Source organism: Molothrus ater, chromosome 17, assembly GCF_012460135.2.
Source record: "Molothrus ater isolate BHLD 08-10-18 breed brown headed cowbird chromosome 17, BPBGC_Mater_1.1, whole genome shotgun sequence".
Taxonomy (NCBI): Eukaryota; Metazoa; Chordata; class Aves; order Passeriformes; family Icteridae; genus Molothrus; species Molothrus ater.
This window is the reverse complement of record NC_050494.2, coordinates 885,878-903,097: the sequence shown is the minus strand read 5'-3', so window position 1 is coordinate 903,097 and position 17,220 is coordinate 885,878. Positions and strand designations below refer to the sequence as shown.

The 17,220-nt window shown below is 46.6% G+C and overlaps 1 protein-coding gene across 5 annotated transcripts in view; it reads left to right on the top strand.

The window, feature by feature from the left end:
* NCOA6 (nuclear receptor coactivator 6) overlaps positions 1–17,220 on the top strand; it is a 44,799-nt gene that overhangs the window by 17,596 nt on the left and 9,983 nt on the right. For 4 of the 5 annotated variants that reach the window (XM_054516625.1, XM_036395908.2, XM_054516624.1 and 1 more), the window contains exons 7-12: positions 323–451; positions 1,268–2,083; positions 4,786–4,932; positions 5,850–6,969; positions 12,682–12,803; positions 13,702–16,695. In XM_054516625.1, the coding sequence (XP_054372600.1) occupies positions 323–451; positions 1,268–2,083; positions 4,786–4,932; positions 5,850–6,969; positions 12,682–12,803; positions 13,702–16,695 (5,328 nt within the window). The remainder of the gene's footprint in view (positions 1–322; positions 452–1,267; positions 2,084–4,785; positions 4,933–5,849; positions 6,970–12,681; positions 12,804–13,701; positions 16,696–17,220) is intronic. The other variant, XM_054516623.1, reaches the window with a different exon arrangement.

Sequence of the window (17,220 nt, the reverse complement as noted above, 5' to 3'; positions counted from 1 at the left end):
TGATACAATCTTGTCACTTGGCGCTTTCAGTGGCAGATCGGGCTCACATTAATTCATGAGTCAGTAGTGTTTTCATTTGTACTCTTTTTAAAAATTTGCTGTTAAAGACCTACAGCATGACCTGAACTTGTTTGTTTGATACCAGGGAATCTGAGCTTTCAGACAGAGAGTTGTATCCTCAGGTTATTTTGGACAAACAATTCTTGAAGTCTAAAGAATTGTTTTACTGACAATTATTTTTTTTTCTTGTTAAAAGAAAAAAATGTAAAATTCTTCTCTATGTAACTGCAAGACTTGATGATTTCTATTTTTATTTTTTAAGGTTTAATAAGAATGAGCAATGCTGCAGCTGTCATGATGTCCCAGGGTGGAAATGTGCCCTCCTCTATGGTGGCAAGTGGTGCTAGTGCTGAGCTGCAGCCACGAACACCTCGGCCTTCCTCACAGCCAGGTGGTAAAATTTAGTCATAATACTGATCTGAAAAAGTTCTTAAACTTTGATTCTTCAGCACACAGGCTTGAGTGTGTACTCATGAGAGTACTCCAGAATTGTTCTGGAGCATTTTCCCTGCCTTTCTGGGAGCTATTCTTTCTGTGAAAACCTCCCTACCCCCTTAATCTGTTAAATTTTTTCAAATAATTGGGGTGCCTAATAAGTCACCAGCTTGCTTGGTGTTTTGTTCAAGTATGTTGAGCAATGGCAATTGTATTTTTGCACTTGAACTGTCATGACTGATCTTTATGTTTAGCTTGAAGGTAAGAGAAGGATTAGTTCAATGAGGCAGGAATATTTCTGGTGCTCTTCTTTCCCTTCTTTTCAGGAAGGGTAGATAGACTGGTAAGTTAAGGACTGGGGGTCTGGTGGGTGTGAATGTTTGGGGGTTATTCTTCACAGGTTCCCCAGGGAAGCAGTCATGTCAGCCTGACTGAGTTCAGGGAGTGTCTGAATGATGCTCTTTGTCCTGTGGTTTAGTTTTAGGTGATCCTGCCAGGAGCAGGGATTTGGACTCAATGGTCCTTCCAGCTGAGATACTCTGTGATTCTGCAGTTCTGAGTGTGTAGAAGGCTTACATCAGTCTGTAGCATTGTGGGGCTGTTGTGCTTTATTTTAGAGGATATAAATTGATAAGACCTGGCTTCTCTGGAATATGAATTTTTTATGCAGAGTAAGAAAATGCAAGCAAGCAATTTAGCCTTTGTTGTTTTGGGATGGGTTTTGTCTACAGTAGGGTTTTTTAAAAATTATTTTTCTTTGCTATTTTATTAGATGCAATGGACCCACTCTTATCTGGGCTAAATATGCAGCAACAAAATCATCCATCTGGATCTTTAGCTCCTCAGCTCCATTCAATGCAGTCAGTTCCTGTAAACAGGCAGATGAACTCAGCCAACTTTCAGCAGCTCCAGCAGCAGCAGCAGTTGCAGAATCGGCCTCCCCAGCCACATCAGCAGCCACCGCAGGGTATTCGACCTTCATTCACTTCACCAGCACAGGTTCCAGTTCCCCCTGGCTGGAACCAGCTTCCTTCTGGAGCACTCCAGCCTCCTCCAACCCAGGGAGCACTGGGTACATTGACAGTGAACCAGGGCTGGAAAAAGGCCCCGCTGCCTGGACAAATGCAGCAGCAGCTTCAAGCAAGACCATCTCTAGCAACAGTACAAACTCCTACTCATCCTCCACCTCCATATCCTTTTGGAAGCCAGCAAGCTTCTCAGGCTCATTCAAACTTTCCCCAGATGAGCAATCCTGGCCAGTTTACTGCTCCTCAAATGAAAAGCCTTCAGGGAGGGCCCTCACGGGTTCCTACCCCACTACAACAGCCCCACCTGACCAATAAGTCTCCTGCTTCTTCTCCCTCCTCCTTCCAGCAGGGCTCTCCTGCCTCATCTCCCACCGTTAACCAGACACAGCAGCAGCTGGGACCAAGGCCTGCCCAGAGCAGCACTCTTCCCCAGGGCTTCCAGCAGCCTGTCAGCTCTCCCAGTCGTAATCCTATGGTGCAGCAGGGGAATGTACCCCCCAACTTCATGGTGATGCAGCAGCAGAACCAAGGTCCACAAGGTTTACACCCTGGTTTAGGAGGTAAGAAGCACTGAGACCTTCATTTATTTTAAAAGGAAAAGAAACATAAAGTCTAGAACTAATATTGCTGTTAGTTCTGAAAAGACCCTTTATGAGACAGAATCAACAAATAGGTGGAGTGTGAGGTGGGTACTGGTGAAGGAGCATCCACATCACTCTGTCTCTGTCCTGCAGTGTCACAGAGATGCCCAAAGGGTCAGGGAGGAGTTGCTGTGTGCACTGCACTTATTACTGCCAGTTGTCCTGTTGACAGCTCCTCTGTTGCCTTTAAGCAAGCTTAGAGTGTTCAGAGATGGTGTGGGGATTTTGTTTAGGTTTGAGGTTGTTCTTTTTTTAGGGGGAAAGGGGAGGATTTTTTGCAAGAGTGTAATGAAAACACTTCTTTTCTCTCTTCACCTTCCTCTGTCATGATTTACATTTTCTAATACAGAAGTGAAGCATTGTTTTGCATCTTCCTTTCTAAGCTGTGGATGCTTCTTCACCCTTTCTTTGTCACCAGTTTCTTCCTATCTGAAGAGGAAAAAGCTATTGTTGCCATGCTGTTGTACTCCCTATCCTAAAATTAAGACATTAAGGGATGTTTTAGTTTTTCATTTGGCTGTGTTGTCTTTAGTTTTCTCTTTGAACCAATGCACTCACTTCTTTTCCTTACTACTCCTAGAGTTCTTCTCTAACAATGAAGGCATTTCTTTTGTCAGTTCCAGGATCTCTTTTGTGTCCTTGGTTGTTTTTTTTCTCTTGAGCCCTTTGTATTTCCATGCAGATTTTCCATGCTTCTCTTTGCTCACTCATTTGTTCATCTTCCTCTTGGATGGCTGTTCTCATGTCCCATACATCAGTTCTTGCTTAAACCTTTGAAATAATTTCTTTGTGTGCTTATGGCCCATATTCTTTGTCCACCTACACACACATAAGTACATTCTAGTGTCTTGCATTCTCATGTTGTACATTCAAGATCTGTCCAAACACTGAAAGGAATTCCTGTTTCTTGGTCTACTGATCTGGACAAGCTTCTTGTTTTCAGCGTTTGTACCATGGGTCTTGTTTGAATTCAAATGAATTTTCTGTGTTTCAAGGTTCTCTTGGGATCTGCCAGTGCCCTACACTTGGTGTGTCTTATTTTGTCTCCATCTGGAAGCAGTTATTCATTATTTATTACAGTCACATTTCCCTACAGTCTTGCCTCACCAGCCATATGTCCCCATCAGAAATCTTAGCCAGGACCTTTAGCCAGTATAATCTCCATGTTCTGCTTCCTAACTAAATCTACTACAAACAAACCTCAATTTTTCTGAGTTAAGAGTCACACCAGAAATAAACTATCAAAATATGTTATTTGGTCTTATTTTAGACCTTATTGCTAAATCAACAATTCTGCTGTGAGCTGTATCCTCAGGTGATTTTAAAAGACAGAATTCCTTGGTTTCAGCAAAACTGTGTTGCTCCCACTGCTGAGATTTTTGCCTGACTTCTCTGCATACTCATTCTTTGTTGCAATTTATATGTTAATTTGTCATTATAGATCTTTCCATTTTTAAGCTACCTTACATTTAGAGGTTTGGTGGAAATGAATGCATTGAAACACTTTGCATTTCACACAGCCAATTTAGCAAATTGGAATTTATATCAGATTTGGAATAGGCCAAGCTAACACTTTATTTTTTTTCTCAGTTCAAGCATTCTTACATGAAACACGTTCCCAAAAGTTTAGCAGAACCAAAGCTGGAGTCCAGTGATGTGGTGCTTCAATAACTCTGTTTCTGTATTTGCAGATATATTTGGTCTTTGGCCTATAGACTTGATTACCTTGAAATATTAATTACAACCCAAGACCAGATAATTAGCACAAGCAGTAAAATTAGGTTTGCAAGAAAGCTGTAACTGCAGAAGGAATTGAAGTCACATTCTGGCACTGGGTCAGGAAAATAAAGGGGGCAGTGGGCAGGGTTGCTTCAAAGTCTGAGGCACTGTGTGGACAGTGAGTTAAAAAGTGGGTTCACTTAAAGCCATCCACACTGCTGCTCACGCTGGCAGGTAGAGGAGAGCTTTTCCTCTGTGTGTCCCAGGGCAGCAGTGATGTTGGGATTACCAGAGTGTGGCTGTTGTGCCGCATGAGGGCCTCAAAGAATTCCTTGCTCTTGCAGCAGTGATAGCAGAGTTACTTGAATGAGCAGCAGGTCTGGACCTACTGAACTGTGGGGTTCCTCAGCCCACTCTGGGGTGGAAAGACCCTTTGAGTGTGTGCACACAGCAGCACTGATAAGGAGAGTGTGCCTGGTGTGTCAGAGTTGGTGAGAGGAGCACATCACTAACAAGAATACCAGTTATTTCTCTGTGTGTACGTTGAATAAGTTAAGGGTGTGCTAAGAGATGCAGTAGAGCAGAAAGCAACAAACCACATTACTTTAATTCTAGTTTCTATAAGGTCAAATGTGCACTTTTCACCTTCTCTGGGTAGTAAGTTTTGTACTTTAATAATAGTTTGAAATTAGTCATAGTAATTTATTAGACAGAATTGTTGCACAGGTAAGAACTATAAATGTCTTCAGTGGATTTCATATATTGGCAAAAAACAATTTCTGCCTAAACCTGTCATATGACGGCACAGACTCAAAGGTATTCTCCAATTCCAATTATAGATTTTGTCTATTTTTTCCCTTCCCATTTCCCATACTAACTAACCAGGAAATTCTCGTGTTCAGGAATGCCCAAGCGGCTGCCCCCGGGGTTCCCTGCAGGCCAGGCTAACCAGAACTTCCTGCAGGGCCAGGTGCCCTCCACAGCTCCAGGAACGCCAGGGAACAGCGGAGCACCGCAGCTGCCAGCCGGCCAGAGCGTGCAGCACTCAGGTCTGACTGCAGGGGGGCCCTCCTCAGCCTTTGCCACTCTCCCTTTGTAACACGTGATGCCTTTTCCTGTGTCACACCCGTCCCAAACCCTGAAACTCCAGCAGCAGCACTCTGGGTGTAGTGCTGGATAGGAAGAAGAAAAGCATAAGGCTGCTCATGTTTCTCAAAATCTAATTATTATTGATGTGGATTGTGGGTCTGGGCTTCAGAAGCAGCTGTTGAGAAATTGGATGGAAGGTAGCACTGAAATTTGGAGGCAAGGGGTAATAAATGTAACAACACAAAAGGAACTTCTTGTCCAGAAAAAAAGAGTGTAATTATCTTAGAAGCAGAATAGCAATATAATCTTGTTCTGCTTTGAAAAGATTATTTATTACTTCCTTCAAAAATTTCTGACGACTTCTTAAAGTGTGAAAATGAAATCTTTAATGCGCAAATGTCTCCCTCCATTTCACAACTCAATTATTAGTCTTTTGGCTGGATTATGGATACCCTGACGATGTCATTTCATCAGTACTCTGTGTGCATTTATTCTTTAACCCATTATAAAGCATCCTCAGGCTTTGAAGCTCATTTTGGTTATGAAGTACTCTGCTGAGTTAGGTGACATTGTGGAAGATTTTCAAACTTAGGTGCAGATAACAACTGAAATTAAATTTCTGTTCTGTCCTGTGCAGTGGGATACAGGAGAAGTACAGTCCAAGTGTTTATTTTGAAATGTATGATGTTCTGTTTTGACAACTAACATGGATCTATAGCATCAAACTTTGCATCCCAGGACTGCAAATATATGAAATATGCCAGTTTATTGGTAAAGGGAGGAAAGCAATGTTGGAGTACTAGACATTTAAATGTGTGAAAACTCTTGCACCACTCCAATTAGTTTCTTAGTGGTATTTTCTTTTTATTTTCTTAAGGTGGCCAAGGATCTGGACCTCCTCAAACTCAGATGCAAGCAGCACATGGCCCACCAAATATGATGCAGACCAATCTAATGGGACTTCATGGAAATATGAACAACCAGCAGGCTGGTGCTAGTGGGGTGCCACAAGTTAACATGGGCAATATGCAGGGACAGCCTCAGCAAGGACCACAGTCCCAGCTTATGGGGATGCATCAGCAAATTGTGTCCTCTCAAGGACAGATGGTGAACATTCAGGCTCAGGGATCGCTGAACCCTCAAAACCAGATGATACTTTCTCGAACTCAGCTCATGCCGCAAGGCCAAATGATGGTGACACCCCAAAACCAAAATCTTGGTCCCTCTCCCCAGAGGATGACCCCACCCAAACAGATGATTCCCCAGCAGGGACAGCAGATGATGTCCACACACAATCAGATGATGGGACCTCAGGGCCAGGTCTTGCTACAGCAAAACTCAATGATGGAGCAGATGATGACCACTCAGATGCAAGGGAATAAACAGCCTTTTAGTACTCAAAACCAGTCCAACGTTATGTCGGGGCCAGCTCAACTGATGAGAGGACCAACCCCAAACATGCAAGGAAACATGGTGCAGTTCACTGGGCAGATGATGGCACAGCAGGGCCCTGTGAATGGGAATCCTTCTCAGGTGATGGGAATTCAAGGGCAAGTTTTAAGGCCCACTGGACCCAGTCCTCACATCTCTCAGCAACTTGGGGATACGGCGACCACAACAAACAACGATGGGAACTTGACACAGATGTTACCTGAGGTTCCTGTGCAGCAGCCAAACATGGTGCCTTCTCATATGCAAGGAATGCAAGGAAACAGCAATGCTTCAGGGAGTCATTTCTCTGGCCATGGGCTGCCTTTCAACACAGGGTTTAGTGGAACTCCCAATGGGAATCAGGTTTCCTGTGGGCAGAACCCTGTGTTTCCTGTCAATAAAGATGTGACGCTCACAAGCCCGCTCTTGGTTAACCTGCTCCAGAGCGATATCTCAGCAGGGCACTTTGGTGTGAACAACAAACAGAATAACCAGAATGCCAACAAGCCAAAGAAGAAGAAGCCTCCAAGGAAGAAGAAAAATAATCAACAGCTAGAACAAACAACGTAGGTTTAATATTACAGTGTTTTTTATAAGGGGCATGAAGAAATTCCCACAGGCATCTTGTCAATATTTTATCAGCAAGTAATGGGTGAGAAAGGACTTGTATTTTATTCATGTTGTAGCAGTTTCTCTCAAGAGTCGGTCATTGGAATGTTTGTTCAAGATTAAAAATAACATGCAAATATCCAAACTCAGTTATAAACCCAATTCTACCAGCACTGTCCTTACCTTTACTGGGTGAAGGAAGTTTAGCATGTGGCCCATGGTGCCACAGTCCTTGGAAGAGGAGGCTGCCTTTTTTTAAGCAGTCTTGACAGGCACGATCAAAGGGTGGGAAGTATGTTCAGAAGAACTAGAAGCCTTCATAAAACATGTACAGGACAGATTTTGGGGGGTTGTTTCCTGAATCATGTGCATATCCTGACACATTTCTGCCTGGAATTGAGCTGGACTTCTCTCTTAGTTGAAGCTGCAGCTAGAGTTTAGAGGAAAGAATGTGGTACTTTCTGGGTATGAGATTAACAAATCCAGGCAGTGCTGGTCTTCCTGGCCTAGCAGAGATTAGGAAAGGAAAAAAAAACAAAAACCCTACAGCTCTTGAGAGGGAGGAGGCCAGTGGGAAAGATTCAAAGATTCAAAGATGATGAATGAATGTGTCTTTTTAGTGAAAATACAAGACTGCAGAATCTCTTCCTTCTTTGGCCAGCATGTTCTTTCTTGGCCATCTGTCCTGTGAGCATTTGCCATTGACAGTTCACTATCACCCAGCACAGGGTGGTAGCTGCTGCTGCTGTGCCATTATTCAGCTCAAATGGTGAAGGCAGATATGCTTTATTTAATTATCCTGATGCTGCAGATGAGCCCATGGAGCATTAACAAGAACCTACCTGATGCTACTTGGGGGGATTGTTTTCAATCAGGGAAAAATGAAAAAAAAATGCATAGAAAATTATAACACAGAAATATTCAAATATCAAAATTAAATTCTTAGAACCAAACAAAAAGATGGCAATAGCACGTGAAGATCCTGGTGTGGCTCTGGTTCCACCAGTCTGGCCCCTTTGAATAATCATGTTTTTAACCTGAAGTTTATGCTGCCTTTCCTAGGGACACGTGTTCAGTTCAGTGCAAAGAGAAGCTGGCATGAAGTACTAAGCAAAATGTTCAATATTTTAACTTTTCCCTTGGTTATTCAGTGTGTAGCCCCAGTCTGCATTTTCTGCAGTGTCAAGATTCCTTTGTGAAGGTGGAATTAATAATCTCATGGACATTTTAATTGTGGACCGAAAAACGCACATCATCTATAGCAAGTGATCTTTTGTGACAATCATTAGTTGGCTTAACTAGTACAAAAATAAAATGCAGAAATGCTCTAAGGTAAAGCAAAGCATGCTAATTTAACAGGCCTTGGAACAAAGCTTTTCAAGGCTCTCCTGTATAGTTGTGTACAGTCATGGCATGGCTTGTCAGGTCCTCACTGCTGCTGAGTGACCTCAGATTACAGCTGGAGGAGGACACAATCTGTGGCCAGATGTGGAAACCTGGATAAAGTAACTTGGCCAGCACCAAGTGTGTGGCCAGTCTGCAGCTTTTGGGGTGACTTAGAAACCTGACACAGACACCACTTCCTCCAGTCCAAACAGATTCCATAAAACACTGGTAACCACTGCTGTAGCAAGTGCCTTGCTGTGGAAGTGACAGAGCATTCAGAGGGAGCAGATGAGTTGGCACCACCTTCTGAAAAAAAATCTATTAATAATTAAACTCTTCTTATGATTTTGTTTTCATTGGTCTTACTGATGAGCACCCAGCCTCAGTATGGCCTGGGAATATGAATAAAAGTGTCTATAAAGCTCTTCCTCTGAGCTTGCAAAGCCTCACAAGACTATTTCCTTATTAAAGTTTTCACAGTGGAAGTCTCAATTACAGCTTTTCTAATGGGCTATGACAGCTCAATTCCAGCTCCTAAATAAGGTTTTGAATCAGATTTTCAGTTAACAAAGGAACCAGAATGTTGTTCTGATATGGATGAGCGTTTTGGTTCTGCGTGGACTAAATCAATACTCAGTCCTTGCAGAAGCACTAAGAAGGGAGCTGTTCTTTCAAAAGTTCCTGAGTTTATTCTCCAGTAAAAAGAGGGAGAGTGCAGTGAAAGCTGGCTGTAACACCTTCGTGCCTCCCTCACTCTCAGCTTCCCTCACAGTGTTGGGCAAGCTCAGCATTTTCCTGCCTTGGAATTGGCAGGAATGAAATCCGATTTGGATCACTTTCTCTTGCATCAGAAGCAAATAGAATGCTTTTCATCTCAGCTTCCTCTCTGTCATTCTTCCTCAGAAATTTTACAATTCAGAGCAGCAAACCTTGTGTGGAAATGCAGCTAATTTGATAAAGACACTAAAAAGAAATAATTTTGAGAAATAATAACATAGTCACAAAAGTACAATTGGGAATATGGATTGCAGTCATGTTGGAATGTAAATAGGATAAATGAGCTATTGAAAGAGTTTATTCAGCTGAGTCTGAAATAGTTTCAAGGGTTTGCTTAATTGAGCAACTTTGCATTGGAATGAAACCCAGGACATTTTGGTTGTTTAAAAGTGTTTGCATCTGTGTGCTGAACCTGGAGACTGTGGGTAATGGGATGTAAACTGAGGAACAAGATGCTAGATGCAATGGGAATGTGGATAAAACAGGTTGGCTAATTCTATTAAATCCATGCACAAACAAGCAGTTGTTTCATGTTCCCCTGTGCACAGACCATGAGCATCCTGTGCACTGCTGGAACAGAAATAATCCACTGTGGGAGGTCACTGCCAGTGCTGCCGTTCAGGTTGCAGTGTCCAGTGCAGGTGGTGACAGCACTGCAGGACAAAGGGGCTTTTCCAGCCAGACTCAGAGGTTTCACTGCAGCCCTGGGGGTTCCAGGCCCTGGCAGAGCTGGGAAATGCCCTCGCTCAGCAGCAGGGGAGGAGCCTCTCTACCCCCAGAGCTCCTGGACAGGCCTGAGGCTGCCACACCTGGCATTTTAGCCTTGCTCTCCTTATGGCCCAGCTGCCACCTTCTTTGGTTTGGTTGGTTTGGGTTTTCCTGGAGCTCTCTCTCTACTCTGATGAGGGATTTGTATCTGAAGGTTGCACTTCAGAGTGCAGCTGGTAGAGCAGAGGTGCTGCGGATGACAATCCAGACTGTACCAGGTGCGCAGTTACTCTTACATATTTTTCACATCTAAAGCTATAGAAAGGAAGAATAAATATGGAATATTTTGTCCCTCACACAAACATCTTGCTATTCATACTCTGGTTATTTTTCATGAGTGGTTGTTGCTACACATGCTCAATGAATTTCAGCCTCATTTGAGATTCAGTTGATGTTTAAATTTTCCAGCAATGACAGAAGCAGACTTTCTTACCATGGCTGCTCTTTGCTGGCAAACCGAGCTCGGGTCTGTTCTGCCAGATTTGCACAGATCCATCTCGCAGGAGGTGTTTGCTAAGGATCCACTGTACACCGGTTTTGTTTTCTGGGTTAAACCTTTCTGTGCAGTGATGCTGTGTGTCAGCTTTGAGCTGAACTTTAACTGTAGCATTTTTAATTTCCCACCATTGTAAAGAAATAGCAAAATTGACAAATTTGAGATTACATTGACAATTTTAGATATTTTAGTTCACATGGCTGGCACCTGCACCAAAGGCTGCAGCTCTTTTGGGTGATTTTGCTACCAGAATTTTTGTTCACTTGTGGCTGTTAATATAATGCTCTGGGCATATCTCTGCATTTTGCCAGTTTTCATCAAATTTATTGGTGGAGGCATGTAACCCTACACGCCCTGTATCACAAAAATTGGTGGTGTGCTGGACAAGACACAGCAGTGCACTCCAGGTGCTTTCCTTGGCAGTACCTGCCCTCAGCAGCAGTGGCTGGAACAGTTCTCTTTGCCCTATTTTCACCTTTCTTCTCTCTTGGTGTATGTTCTCTCCAGTTTTGACCCACAAAAATTCAGGATTTTCCAGTCACATGCTGCTTTTTGAGTGTTGATTAGGTAGCTGATAGAACATTAGGACAGGCCAGGGTGTCTCCATGGGTGTCTACAGCTTAGTGTCAGCTGTACAGATGCCAGAAACTGTTATTCTCAGGTAAATTGGAGTAGTATATATCTCCCCACCATTATGTATTTCCAATTCATATTTTGCTGAAAATGTTACTTTTGTCCATGGTATTTCTGCATTATTCTGCCTCTCTTTGTTGGCAGTGTACTTTTTTTGATGTCTTTAATTTTAGCTTAGAGCTTTTCCTACACAGAACTTCCTGTAACCTTCATATATTTATGAAGGTGATAAGCAGTTTAGTCCTTCTGCTCTCATTCCTCTTTATTTTACATCCTCTGGCCATATATATTGGTCACTGTAGAAACTTGGGCTTTTTCTAAGTCTGCAAAAGCTGTCTTGGTTTAGTTCAAGTATTGAGCATTGAGTCTGGACAATTTTAAATTGTCTTAGAGAGTCTCCTGGAGCATCACATTCCTCAGGAGAAAGACTTGGGGCTGCTGATGGATGAGAAACAATGTGAGCCAGCAATGTGCACTCACAGCCCAGATCCCCACTGGGTCCTGGGCTGATCCCCAGTGTGGGGGGATTCAGCAGGGCCGGGGGGATTCTGCCCCTCTGCCCCACTCAGGTGAGACCCACCTGCAGAGCTGCCCCAGCCCTGGGGCACAAGGAGGACACTCCTGTGGAGAGAGTCCAGAGGAGATCACAAAGGTGCTCCCAGGGCTGGAGCCCCTCTGCTCTGGGAGGGGCTGGGAGAAATGGGGGTGCTCACCTGGAGGAGAGGAGGCTCCGGGGAGAGCTCAGAGGCCCTTGCAGTGCCTGGAGGGGCTCCAGGAGAGCTGGAGAGGGACTGGGGACCAGGGATGGAGGGACAGGACACAGGGAATGGCTTCCCAGTGCCAGAGGGCAGGGCTGGATGGGATCTTGGGAGGGAATTCTTCCTCTGAGGGTGGGCAGGCCCTGGCACAGGGTGCCCAGAGAAGCTGGGGCTGCTCCATCCCTGGCAGTGTCCAAGACCAGGTTGGACAGGGCTTGGAGCAGTTTGGGATAGTGGAAGGGGATGGAATGAGATGGGCTTTAAGGTCCCTTCCAACCCAGACTAGCATGGGATCACTTACAGAGCCCCAGTAGCACACAGGTCTGTGCTCTGGAGGGTGACTGCAATGCCTGACATGTCAGTGCACTCATGCTGTGGTGTTATCAAAGGTCTTGGATACCCTGAGTGAGTCACTTCTGGGTGTAATACTGGAAGAAAAGATGCTACCATTCAAATAAATTAAAAATGCATCTACCCGTGGCACTTGCTTATCCATACAGATGTCATAGGAAAGCCTGTTTAGTTTAGTTGAAATATATGTAGCTCTATCTTTTGAAATCTCCATTGGCATTCTGTTAGTCCTAAAGCTCAGATTCACAGCAGAAATGAATGTTTAGGATCAACAGAGCACCAGGCAACTTGTTTCCTTTTCGGTAGTACCTAAGGCAGTGACTATACACAGACCTGGTGTGTGTGTTCCAGTCAGGCAAGTTACATCAGAGGCATTTCAGTGGGTCATTCCAGGTCTGTGGGGAGTGCTGAGAGTCAATTACTGGAGTACTTGGTTATAGGAGCAGAAATCAAACACTGATGCAGGGGCTGGCTCTTAATTGCAATTATTTTTCTTTCAGTTCTTCAGAATCACGTCCAGCTGGCCTGGAGGAGAGTGATCAGTCATCGATGTCTGGAGACCAAGGAATGAGTTTAGAGAAGTCAGGCCCTAAACTCTCCGATTTTGCAAGTAGGCCACCAGGTAGTAGGATTTTTCTGTGATTAACTGAATGTAATAACTATAGGAGAGTTTTAGTGATCTTTGCAACAGTTCTATTTTATTTATGCTATCACACATTCAATTTCAAACATTTTTTCCTCCTAGTAAGTAATTGGTACCATTGTTTAAGTGTTTTCTTTGGGTTAGCTCAAATTGAAGAGGTGGCCCTACTCTCATTTATCATCCTGCAGGTAATCATACTAAGTACTGCAGCGTTATTCAGCAGTAACATAACTGATAAAAAATGTTGTATTTCTAGCTGTAGCACAGACTGATGTCTTAAAAATTTAGCATTTAACAATAACTGATTTTTTAGAAGAAACAGTGGTTGTAGTTGGAATGATCTTTTGCATGTAGAGAGGATTAAATCTGAAGTCCACAATAGGATTTATATTATAAACCACAGGGAATTCTTAGCGTGTTTTTGGCCAAGTAACACATGGCAGATTCTACTTTATACTCCAGACAATGTCAGGTCTGTGGCAGGTGTGCTGGTGCATGACTCTTGGGGGCTGTCAAATTCTGAAGTTAGTTTTAAGGAGTAATAATTAGTGAAAGCCCAACTCTGCATTTCCCAGTGAAAGGAAGCCCCTGGGCAGTTGCAGAGACTTGTCAGGTGGTGTGAACTTGGGTTAGTAGCTGGTACAGCATACTAAGAGATCTCCAGTTAAATCTCATGCAAGTAATACATTAAGTAAAACTATTTTTATGAATTAAGTAAAATCTTTAGCCTTGTTTGTAAAGCCTGTTTTGTTAATGTGGCTGTCATCCCAGATAAGCAGGCTCCAGGCTGTACTTTCTATCCAAGCCTGTTTGTTACAGAAATTGTGCTTCCTCTGATATTTGGTTGGTTTTAACCATGTGTCATCTGTTGCCTTAGGTTACCCATCTCAGCCCGTGGAGCAAAGGCCACTTCAGCAGATGCCCCCTCAGCTCATGGCACACACGCAGCAGCCCCAGCCCCAGCCCCAGCAGCAGCAGCAGCCCCAGGCAGCCCCGCAGCAAGGCCAGGCACCCCCCCAGACACCACAGCAGCAGCAGATGATGATGATGCTGATGATGCAGCAGGATCCCAAATCAGTCAGGCTGCCTGTGCCCCAGGGGGTTCACCCCCCCAGGGGGCCCCTGAACCCGGATGCCCAGCGGATGCCAATGCAGCAGAGCGGGAACATGCCAGTGATGGTGAACCTCCAGGGCCCAGGGCCCGTGCCTCCCTCTCCTGACAAACAGAGGATGGCCCTGCCAGGCAACCCTCCTCTGGGAAATAATGCAAGAAAAATGGTTTATCCAGATAATGTACAGAATCCTTCCAGCTCGCCCCTCAGAGAGGTGTCAACAGTATCCTCTCTTCCAGAAGGAGGTGGAGCTGAGGGCCCGCCAACATCAGGAGCTCAGAATAATGTGACATCTCATTTAGTAGTTTCACAGAACCAGTTAATGATGACAGGACCCAAGCCTGGACCATCCCCACTTTCAGCTGCCCAAGGTGCAAGTCCCCAGCAGCAGTCTAGTTCTCTGTCTAGTGCTCTTACACACCATTTTCCAAATGTTGCTGCCCCATCACAAACATCAAGGCCTAAAACCCCAAACAGAGCGAGCCCACGGCCGTATTACCCTCAGACTCCTAACAACCGTCCCCCCAGCACAGAGCCCTCAGAAATTAGCCTGTCTCCAGAGAGGCTCAATGCCTCTATTGCTGGTCTGTTCCCTCCCCAGATCAATATTCCTCTACCTCCCAGGCCTAATCTCAATAGAGGATTTGATCAGCAAGGTCTGAATCCCACTACTTTAAAGGCCATTGGACAAGCCCCATCAAATCTCACAATTAACAATCAGTCCAGTTTTACTGCCTCACAGTCACACAAGTTGGAAAATGTGGTCATTAATTCGGGCAAACAAACCAACGCTGGAGGAACAAAGAGAGCAAGCCCGAGCAATAGTCGAAGGTCCAGTCCGGGATCCAGTAGGAAAACTACACCAAGCCCTGGCAGACAGAATTCAAAAGCAGCTAAATTATCATTGACAGCTCAGCAGAATCCATCTCTCTTGCAGAACATGGAACTACAGAGAAATATGATGGCTAGTCCCTCTTCTTTGGCAACACCTGTGACCACAAGTTTTCAAAATAACTCCATGCTAAGTAACCAGAATCCCACAGTTTCTGTACCTGCTGCGACTGGCCTTCCTGAAGACAATAAGGAGAGCCTTAGCGTGCCTCAAGATACTGAGAGTCAAAGTGCACAAGGTGCCCTAGGTAGCAAGGACCAGCCCAGTATGGAATTGAAAGGTGCCCCTACTCCAGAAATGAAAGTGCTGGTTCCTGAGGAACAGGCAAAAAAAGATGGGCAAGCCTTAGACAGCAGTAAGCTCCCAGTCATGGAGGAAAGTAAAGCCATGGTATCTCCAGCCATGAGGGAGGCACCAACTTCTCTAAGTCAACTTCTTGACAATTCTGGAGCTCCTAATGTGACCATTAAGCCTCCTGGCCTGACTGGTCTTGAAATGGCACCAATAGTCCCCACTGGTGAGGAGCTAAAGAAGATAGCTGTCATTCCTCCACTGCAGGATTCATCCTTGAGCAAGGAGCCATCTAATTCACTCAGCCTGCCTCAAAATAATGAGCCCTGTCCAAATCCAGGGCACCAGGAACTGGGAGAAGTAAGTGCAAGTGTGGCACAGACTGTTCCTCCAGTCATGCAGAGGCCTGTTAGCTCTTCTATTTCAGGTCCTTTACCTCCCAACCAGATAACAGTTTTTGTGACTTCCAACCCTATTACATCTGCTGCTAATACATCAGCTCCATTACCATCCCACTTGCAATCTGCATTAGTGTCCACTGTTGTCACCATGCCCAACGTGGGGAGCAAAGTGATGGTGTCCGAGGGACAGTCGGCGGCTCAGTCCAACGCCCGGCCGCAGTTCATCACCCCCGTGTTTATAAACTCGTCCTCAATCATCCAAGTGATGAAGGGCTCTCAGTCCAGCACGATTCCAGCAGCCCCCATGACATCTAACTCGAGTCTGATGCCTCAGTCGGTGGCGGTTGTTGGTCCTTTGCATATCCCACAGAATATCAAGTTTTCCTCCGGGCCCACTCCTCCCAGCACCTCATCCAGCAGTCCTGTGTCCAGTATTCCCACCAGCAGGTCACTCGTTCTGAATCCCTTGGCATCTCCTGTCCAACTGCCTTCTTCTGCTCCTGCTCCTTCCAGTGCTCCTTCACAGCTTCCTGCTCAGCAAGCCAAGGACTTGAGCCCGGAGGAGCCTTCCCAAGGGGCAGGGTCGGGTGAGCAGTGCCCTGTGCCGGCAGCCCAGCCGGGACCTGTTGTTTCCTCTCTGCTCACAAGCAGCCCGGGCTCTGGGAATAGACGCAGTCCTGTTTCATCCAGCAAGGGGAAGGGAAAGGTGGACAAGATTGGCCAGCTCCTGCTGACTAAAGCGTGCAAGAAGGTCACTGGCTCCCTGGAGAAGGGGGAAGAGCAGTACGCTTTGGACGGAGAAGCAGAAGGTCAGGGACTAGAAACACCGGTCCCAAACAGTTTGGGAACAGAGCAAGCCCCAGCAGAACTCGATAACAAAAGCGGGACCCCTCCAGCAGGCGGTGTAACAAAACAGAGCACTTCTGGGCCCAGCCCCTCGAGCCTCAGCCCCGCGGCGGCCGCTCCCTCCTGCGCGTCCCCGGGCGCGCCCCCGAGCACTCCCGGCCCCGGCGCGCTCCCGGCCGCAGCCGCTCCGGCCGGAGCCGCCCCGGCAGCCCCGGAGCCCGCGGGGCCCGGCGGCAACGGCGGCAACCCCGGCGGGGGCCCGGAGCCGAGCGGCGGCGCCGCGGCCGAGGAGAAGCCCGCAGCACCCCCGGAGCTGCTGCCGAGCGCAGGTGAGTGCGGGGAAGGGAGGGACGGAGGGAACGAGGGGCTGCGGGACACCCCGGGGGCTGCGGGACATCCCGGGGGCTGCGGGACAGCCCGGGGGCTGCGGGACATCCCAGGGCTGCGGGACACCTGGGGCTGCGGGACATCCCGGGAGCTGCGGGACACCTCAGGGGCTGCGGGACAGCCCGGGGGCTGCGGGACAGCCCGGGGGCTGCGGGACATCCCAGGGCTACGGGTCACCTCAGGGGCTGCGGAACATCCCAGGGCTGCGGGACACCTGGGGCTGCGGGACATCCCGGGGGCTGCGGGACATCCCGGGGGCTGCGGAACACCTCAGGGGCTGCGGGACATCCCGGGGGCTGCGGGACATCCCGGGAGCTGCGGGACATCCCAGGGCTACGGGTCACCTCAGGGGCTGCGGGACATCCCGGGGGCTGCGGGACACCTCAGGGGCTGCGGGACATCCCGGGGGCTGCGGGACATCCCGGGAGCTGCGGGACATCCCAGGGCTACGGGTCACCTCAGGGGCT